General features: G+C 43.1%; 1 protein-coding gene across 1 annotated transcript; it reads left to right on the forward strand.

The window, feature by feature from the left end:
* The first annotated feature begins 2,211 nt into the window (after positions 1-2,211).
* Positions 2,212-9,179, forward strand: psmc6 (proteasome 26S subunit, ATPase 6). Its single transcript, XM_010754913.3, has 14 exons — positions 2,212-2,351; positions 2,743-2,822; positions 3,675-3,714; positions 3,820-3,872; positions 4,165-4,232; positions 5,993-6,107; positions 6,763-6,850; positions 7,070-7,131; positions 7,219-7,342; positions 7,966-8,027; positions 8,289-8,409; positions 8,488-8,568; positions 8,693-8,764; positions 8,854-9,179. The coding sequence occupies exons 1-14, from the start codon at positions 2,264-2,266 to the stop codon at positions 8,970-8,972; spliced, it is 1,173 nt and encodes a 390-aa protein (XP_010753215.1). The 5' UTR covers positions 2,212-2,263; the 3' UTR covers positions 8,973-9,179.
* The last annotated feature ends 10 nt before the right edge of the window (positions 9,180-9,189 follow it).

Here is a 9,189-nt window from a genome sequence, read left to right on the forward strand (position 1 = left end):
TGAGGTGGGTATTGGAGTTAGAGACAGCTCCATTCCAGGACCTGTGGAGTCTCCTATAGGGTGTACAAGCACTGTAAAGAGCTCCTGAGAATCCTTTGCAGGACTCTGCATATAATTTAGTGCAGGGGAACTTTAGTGGACCAGTGGAGGCAAGTAAAGGGGGTCTGGATAGCTATGGAAGATGACAGACTTCCTCCCAAAGAATGTCTACACTGACACCTTGGTCCAGAAGGGTGGCTAAAACACACTGAAGTTGTCAGCCATCTAATCAGGAAGGTGCATATGGGGAAGGGATATGGACTACCCTGGGCCAACACTAAGTACACAGGAAAGATCATGTTCAGGGTTGAGATTGCCATGCAAGGACAAACAGCATCTTGTCCTGGAGGACATGTGTGGTAGAAAAGTGGACCAGCAGGATAGTTGGCATGCGGCAGTAAATGACTGTTTACACACTTTCATACGGCATTAGCTGCCATGCAAGATGCATCTGCTGCATCTGCTCATCAATTTTAGTAGCTAACCATTCATACACACCTTTGGAAACAATTTGGGGTTCAATCTTGCCCAGGGACACTTCAACATGCAGACTGGAGTAACTGGGGATCGAACCACTGATCATCTGGTTCGTGGATGACCCGCTCTACCTACCTCCTGAGCCACAGCTGCCCAGTAAACAACATTAACGAGATAGGAGGGTGAGCATGAGAGGAAAATATCCTGGGCTGTCATCTGGCCCAGCAGATCAAGTTTATGGACGTTGTCAGGAGAGCAGCCTCAGAGGGAATGTCTGTTGTTGCCGCTGAGTTCACAATTTACCAAAATAAGAATTGAAGAAGAATTTTGTGATCAGCTCCTAAATCACAGATTTAGTTTAGTGTCTAATTACACACTTCAATGTACTCTGTGTAACTCTGGTCTGTTTTCAGTGTAAATGATTAATATTTTGTTAGCAACAATAATTAGATAAGTGAGATGCTGATTAATATATTTTGTCCTCAGGTTTAGGAATAAGGACTTTGTAACAGTGGTTTACATGCAGGTCACATGCTGATTGCAGCCCGTTGTCTGTGATATTAAGAGAGGAGAAAGTAAATGAGAGCAAACGGCACAACAAGCAGATTATCATGACCACTACCATATTTGTCTGCACTTCTTGAGGTCAGCAGCAGTTCCCATGCTCAGGATGGCCTAACTCCAAACCAGTGTCACTTGGCCAGCTTTTGTCCAGCTTGTGTTTACACAACACTTTCAAGCAAGATGACCAAATGCAGTCATCCAAGCTGTTCTTTTATAGAGAGAGGTCATTTCTATGTGCAACTAGTGGAGGCGTCGTGGGTTGAAATATAAACTCCCACAGCTATGTTTCAACATGAAGTTTATTTTAGCATGAATTATCTACGGAGAAATTAGATCAGACCATCTTCCAGATTCACAGTTCCCTCCCGTCTGCACTTCACACTTGTCTTCACCACCAGCAGTCACCTGGCTGAGGTTCCTGTCTACAGTTTCATAGAACTGATACTGGGCAGTTGTTACCTTTTATTTTGTCTGCAGAAAAATGTACCCACTGGGATGGTGTGTTAACAACAATCACTGCTAATCAACAGAAAATATTCAAGTGCAGTGCTTAAATATTATTACTATAATTAAAACATAAATCACTGTGATCTGTTTTGATTCAGCATACAGTGTCCAGTTCCACATTGACGTACAGGCTGGGTTATATTTATATTTGTATATTAAAGCACGGATTATAGTTCTGTGTGTCCTGTGAGTGAGGGTGTGCTGTCTTTATGAATTCTTCATCATGTCTCTACAACATATTTTGCAAAGCAAAGATGTTTCATTCATCAAAACATGTGGCACACCACACAGTTCACAGCTGATAAGCTCTCTGTGGAAGTCTGCTATCCTTGCTGGACTCACATATTAAAGGAAACACACTCATTAATACTAAAAATCTTTTGTTTTCATTCTGCTTCATGGCTGAACATTTAACACCCCCTACTGGCTGGATTTTTTTTAAATCCCTGCAATATGCAATATCATGACGTCAGAAGGAGACATTGACAAATAAATCAGAATGAGAAAAAAAACGATGCAGCTATTTTGAAAGCCGTGATAATTAATGAAACAGTCATTAATTTCAGTGTGTAATGACGTCCTGTAATGGGACACACTCGGCGGGGGGCGGGGCGAAGGGCGGGGCTCGCAGCAAAACACCGTAGTGACGCTGCACTTTCCCATCATTCAGTAGGGCATGATGGCGGACAGCAGGGAGAAGGCGCTGCAGGACTACAGGAAGAAATTACTGGAACACAAAGAGGTGGACGGCCGGCTCAAAGAGTGTAAGACAGGGGTACATGTGGACGTGTGTCTGTGGCGGACTTCTGCTGTGTTCGTGTCGGGTAGAGACACGCTAACGGACAGGCAGCAGCAGCTAGCCAGCGAGCTAGCGAGTGCTTTGTCATGCAGTTAGCATGCTCGCAGAAATGAATGGAAGTGAACGGGACGGCTAGCATGCTAGTTCAGTTCAGTGTAGGAGGCAGATAACAGTGAGTTCAGTGTCACAGCAGGCTGCGTGAAAACCTGACATCCAGTCACCGTCAGCCTGACGCTGTCACTGCTGCGATGACGTCAGGTTTAGTTTTGTTGTGGCAGTAAATGAAGAGCTAAGCTAACAGCTAACGCTGGCTCACATGAAGAGTGTGTGTGTCTGTGTGTGTGTGTGTCTTGCAGTGAGAGAACAGCTGAGGGAACAGACCAAACAGTACGAGAAGTCCGAGAATGACCTGAAGGCTCTGCAGAGTGTCGGACAGGTGAGACTCATCATCCTCCAGCATCACTGTTTGGTTTGTACATCAACACAATGACCGGCAGTCAGCAGAGAGTGTAAAGAGCATAAAACTGAAGGGACAAACGTTAGTGACGCTTCAACAGTCGGATTCTGTGGTGTCACTTCAGTGTCATTCTGGAGACGGAGGAGTCACACTGACGTACACTGGCTTTGTCACAGCAGGGATAGATTTCAAACTGTGTTTACAGCGACAGTTATTTCCGTTAGAAGAAGAAGAAAACAAGCAAAATATGCCTTACTTAAACAACAAGTGTCATTACCTTTGACTTCTTTATCTGCCATTTAACATTTGACAGTAAAACAATGGATATCTGGTAGACTGATAGTTTAGGTCAGTAGTAAAATATGTATTTCTAATGTTTAGAAGTCCAGATGCTTTATTCTGTTTGTATCACACAGCACAATTTGATACTCATGATTTTACTTTGTATAGACTTACTGAGGCTAACAGTGCCGTGCTGTGTGAAGTTTTTCTTTCTGATCACACATTGTGATTTGAGGAGACACAAACTGACTTTCAAACATTTCTGATATGTCGAGGAAAGGTTTCTGTAGAGCAGGATGTGTTTTCCATGCATAGGAAAAAGAGTTGAGCACCATGTGGTGATAAGATGTTCAACTCATGTCTCTTCAAGACCTCCCTACCTAAAAGGCCACATGCTACGGATTGGCCATATTCCAGAGGTAGTGAGTTAAAACGAACTGTGGGGAAGAGTGGAGAGGGTTCAGCAGGGTGATTCAATTCTGTCTTCACCTGTCTAACTTCACCTGTCTAACTTCACCTGTCTAACTTCACCTGTCTCACTCCCTGTAGATTGTTGGAGAAGTTCTCAAACAGCTAACTGAGGAGAAATGTAAGTTCAGCCCTGACTCTGCTCTGAGCTCACATGGTTTTATTTAGGTTCAACAAAACTACACCAACGTGCTGTGACACACTGTGTTAATCTGTGTCATTTCAGTCATTGTCAAAGCCACCAATGGTCCCCGATATGTGGTGGGATGCCGCAGACAGGTAGGTGCTGAACAGGTGTGTTTGTGTATAGTCAGATGTTATGGAGATTGGACTATATATATATATATCTGTGTGTGTGTGTGTGTGTGTGTGTGTGTGTGTGTGTGTATGTATGTATGTATATATGTTCGAATTTAGAATATTTGTTGACAGCCCTATACTGCAGTGACTTTATAGACATTCTAGTCTAGTGTCAGATATACTGCAGTGGTTATCATGTCTGTCTCAAAATCACAAATGAAAGCTGTTGTTTTGATGAATGTGAAGTCTAACATGGTTTGTTTCATCCCAGTTGGACAAGTCCCAGCTGAAGCCAGGCACAAGAGTGGCTTTAGACATGACCACACTCACTATAATGAGGTAGGTTCCATATAATCCATATAATATAATATATTCCATAAAGACTGAATGGGGAAAGTCTGAGTCCTGGCATGTGGAATCCAGGCAGCATCTTGTTGCAGAGTAATACTCTCGGCAAAATTATTAGAAGTCATAACATTGATTTCCATAGCTACACAGACGATACACAACTGTACATCGCAGTATCCCCACATGACCTCACCCAATCAACAACTTGGTACAATGCCTAGCTGAAATAAATGTCTGGATGGGAAATAACTTTCTACAACTTAATCAGGAAAAGACAGAAATAATAATATTCAGGCCCAAAGACCAGAAAGAACACCTCTCCCAGCATTTTCAATCCCTGTTCCTAAGGACAAAAGACCAGGTCAAAAACTTGGGAGTGACCCTTGATTCCAACCTCAACTTTGAGGTCCATATAAAAAACATAACCATTCTATCACATCATCACAACCATTCAGAACATCATTCTATCACCATAGAAATATCACCAAAGTCAGACCATTCATCAACGAGGCTGACACAGAAAAAACTAATTCACGCTTTTATCACTTCAAGACTCGATTACTGTAATGCCCTTCTGTCCGGTCTTCCTAAAAAAAAAAAAAAAAAAACACTAGGCCGCTTACAATTGATACAGAACTCTGCAGCCCGGATACTGACAAAGACCAGACAGAGGGCACACATAACCCCCAAGCCCTGCACTGGTTACCTGTTAGTTTTAAAATTGATTTTAAGATTCTTTTACTGGTTTTTAAATTACTGAATGGCCTGGAACCCACCTACCTTTGTGACATGCTACAGAGGTATGTACGAAGCAGGCCCCTCAGATCCTCGGCATCTGGACTCCTAGTTGTCCCCAGAACCTCCACAAAGAAGTTTGGTGAGGCCGCTTTTAGCTACTGCGGCCCCCATTTCTGGAACAGCCTGCGTATGGATCTGAGGGACTGCACCTCTGTAGACATTTTAAAAAAAAACAACTTAAGACGTACCTCTTTAGCCTGGCTTTTACCTAAGGTGCCTGGCCATTCACTGCTGAGTTTTTAGGTCCTGATCACTCCCTGCTACTTTTATCTCTGGTGCTTATTTACTGTACAGGTCTTATCTAATTTAACTCCGGCTGTTCTTAAATTATGCCTTTTACCCTATAGTTATTAATTTTTCTTCGTATTTGTTTCATTGTTGTAGTTTCATGCTTTTTACTTTTCTTCTAATTTCTATTTTTTTATGCAACTGCTCTGTTGTTGTCTATTTCAGTTTTTCCTCTGCTCTGTGAAGCACTTTGGACTACAATTCTGTATGAAAGGTGCTATATAAATAAATAAAGTTGAAGTTAATATAGGACAGATTCAGAATCAACACCGACCATTGTTGTTACAATGTTTATCATACAAAACATCTGCAAGTCAGAGTTTCCAGGAAACAGAGCTGAGAAGCTAAACCACTAATCCTTTTGCGTCACTACTAATTAGTAGATGATTTCCTCAACACACTTATTAGATCTCTGCTGATTTCTGTGTAAAATAGTTCCACTGAACAGTTTTATTTTACACACACACACACACACAGCTTCCTAGTGAAAGTCTATTAAGTTGTAAACATTTCTGGCAGTGATTCCATGAAAACAGTGTGTACTAAACTAACCTGTGGATTTGATGGACTGTTACCCTGAAAAACAGATGGAAGTACGTTATGATGATGAACAAACTCCACAGACGGCGCTGTGTGTTGAGCATGTGTTTCATGTTCTCTCTAAGGTACCTGCCCAGAGAGGTGGACCCTCTTGTGTACAACATGTCCCACGAGGACCCCGGCAGTGTTTCCTACTCTGAGATTGGAGGGTTGTCTGAACAGATCCGTGAACTGAGAGAGGTACGACAAACCCTCTGATGTACTAATGATGGGTAACATTCTTACAAACAGTGACCAATAATTAGTAATCAAGGAAGCCAATAACTGATAGCTGGAATTGATAGAATCATGCTTTAAGTCTGCCAGCTGTCCACAGATCAGTTATTGGCTGAAGAGGTTCTCAGATCGTTCATGAGTAAAAGTCACACCACAGAGTAAAAACTACAAGCTACAACAAGTCCTGTATTCAAAATCTCAAAAGTACAAAAGTATTAGTATCATCATATACTTGAAGTCCTAAAAGTAAGTAAACATCAGTGGCAGTCAGTCATGGACTGAGACTGAGATTATGAGCAGCTTGTCCTGGGTAAGAAACAAGTTTGTTTGTTGTCATGTTTCCAATATCAGTGTTGCTCGCTCAGCCGTGCTGCTCCACTCTGTGTAGATAGGCTCTTACTCCTGACCTCTAACCAATCAGAAGGAGGGGTGATGCATCGGAGCCAAAGTAGCACATTAAAAACATATATCAGCGATCTGAATGGATATTTGATAATCTGCTGACACTGACTGATGAATGTGTGTGTGCTGTAGTTGAACAGAGACATGTGTTTGGTTGGACTGTCTGGAAGGGTTCTGTTTCAGATGCACAAACAATGCTGCTGTTGTTTCATGACAGGTTATCGAGCTGCCTCTGACCAACCCTGAGCTCTTCCAGAGAGTGGGCATCATTCCACCTAAAGGCTGTCTGCTGTACGGGCCTCCAGGTTAGTGCATCAGTGAACAAGCAGCTGTCTTCACCAGGTTACATCCATGCTGGTATCTGTCTGTGAGGCACTTTGTCACTTTGTGAAACGTATAAATCCATTTAAGGTTCATGTGATTCTTTAGAATTTTGTCATACAAACTGTAGTATATACAGATGTCATTGTGTTTGATCTGTTTAGACTGTTGATCTAGTTCTGATGAGCTTCTTTCTCTTGCAGGGACTGGAAAGACTCTTCTTGCCAGAGCAGTGGCCAGTCAGCTGGACTGTAACTTCCTCAAGGTGAGTGTCAGCACCAGCACCAGTGTGTACAGTCACACTGCAGTGTAGTCAGTCATCTCATGGTGTGTGTGTGTGTGTGTGCTGCAGGTAGTGTCCAGCTCCATCGTGGACAAGTACATTGGTGAGAGTGCCAGACTGATCAGAGAAATGTTCAACTATGCAAGGGACCACCAGCCATGCATTATCTTCATGGACGAGATCGACGCCATCGGTGAGTGACACTGAGCATCTGCCAAACTGAAGCTGGAATACAGGCTTTTATTGTGAAGCAGATAGAGCTTCCTGTTTCTTGGGCAAAGATATGCACACGAGTGCTTCTTATATGATGAAATCTGAATTCCTCTACAGCCCGTCACATGTATCACACAACCTACGGGCACTGAGGCAGAGCTGAGTTTGTTTTCTACAAACATGTAAAAGACAAAGCTGAACACAAAGACAAGAGCAAGAGCAGTTTGACATTTGAACTGGCCACATACTCATCTCTGTGTGCAGTCACATGCTTTGCTGTAGCAGTAAAACTCTGTACTGGATTCTGAGCTTCACATATTTATGGCACCACTATGACCATTATGGCACCCATTTCTAGACACCAAACCTGAAGAGATCTATCAAAGTTTATGTCAATTGAATGCATTGTCAATGAGTTATGGCTAATTTCCTGTCAAGCCCCGCCCCTGTGCAAAGCAGCCATGTTTTTGGACCAATATTGTTGATTTCTAGAACAGTTCTGTGTCTCAGGCTGTATAGACAGATGGTGCTGATGATGATGGAGTATTACATCTACTCTCACATGGACACAGGTTCAGGTTGGTTGTCATGTTTGTGTTGTAGGTGGCCGTCGTTTCTCTGAAGGAACCTCGGCTGACAGAGAGATCCAGAGGACCCTGATGGAGGTAACACACACAGCAACACACCACAAGCTGCTGCTATTGTAATCCAGATCAGCTAGGTGTTTTGATGAATGTATGTGAAGTAAATGTATAGAACGTGTAGCTGGCATGCATATTATATAACAAGCAGCAAGAGTCTGCAACCTGTACCTGTGGCAGAGTACTTCAAATCGAATCTGTCACCACAGTGGATAGATGACCACAAGCACTGATTTTTTGTGTGTGTGTGTGTGTGTGTGTGTGTGTGTGTGTTGTCGTCGTCAGCTGCTGAACCAGATGGACGGCTTCGACACGCTGCACAGAGTCAAGATGATCATGGCCACCAACAGACCCGACACTCTGGACCCTGCTCTGCTGCGGCCCGGCAGACTGGACCGTAAAATCCGTAAGATCCTCTCTCTCTGTTCATTGTGTGTTCTTTGTGACCACACACAACAAATCTAATGTCCCCTCTCATCCTCAGACATTGAACTGCCCAATGAGCAGGCTCGTCTGGACATCCTGAAGATCCACTCCAGTCCCATCACCAAGCACGGTGAAATAGGTGAGTGAGCAGAGTTTCCGCGGTCTGCTGGCTGCAGCTCATACATAACATGTTTGAGTAGACTTATTCAAAACAGTTTTGTCTTTTTTGCGTGCATTCATAGAGTTGATTTGTTTGTTTTCAGATTTTGAAGCCATTGTGAAGCTGTCAGATGGCTTCAATGGAGCTGATCTGAGGAACGTGTGCACAGAAGCAGGTTGGACTCATTAAAGCGTCCTTGTTAGGTTCATGTCCTCAGCTGTCACTGTCAGCTCTGCTCATGTTTGTTTGTTTGTCTGTCTGCAGGTTTGTTTGCCATCCGCTCTGACCGCGAGTACGTCACCCAGGAAGACTTCATGAAAGCTGTGAGGAAGGTGGCTGATTCAAAGAAGCTGGAGTCCAAGCTGGACTATAAGCCTGTATAAACCTGTGCTGTCTTTTTCATGGATTTGCTGTGTTCTGTGTTTAAAGGCCTGTTTGTGGCAACAGAACAGACCTGCCAACAAAATGACTTTGACTCAACACTCTGTCCTGTTTTCTCTGACTCAGTGTTCACACATTGATCAGATGCTCATCATTCAATTAACATTTATAAATAACTTGATGTACTGAAATATACCATGTCAACCCTGTTCACTCCGT

This window comes from Larimichthys crocea, chromosome X (genome assembly GCF_000972845.2).
Source record: "Larimichthys crocea isolate SSNF chromosome X, L_crocea_2.0, whole genome shotgun sequence".
Classification (NCBI taxonomy): Eukaryota; Metazoa; Chordata; class Actinopteri; family Sciaenidae; genus Larimichthys; species Larimichthys crocea.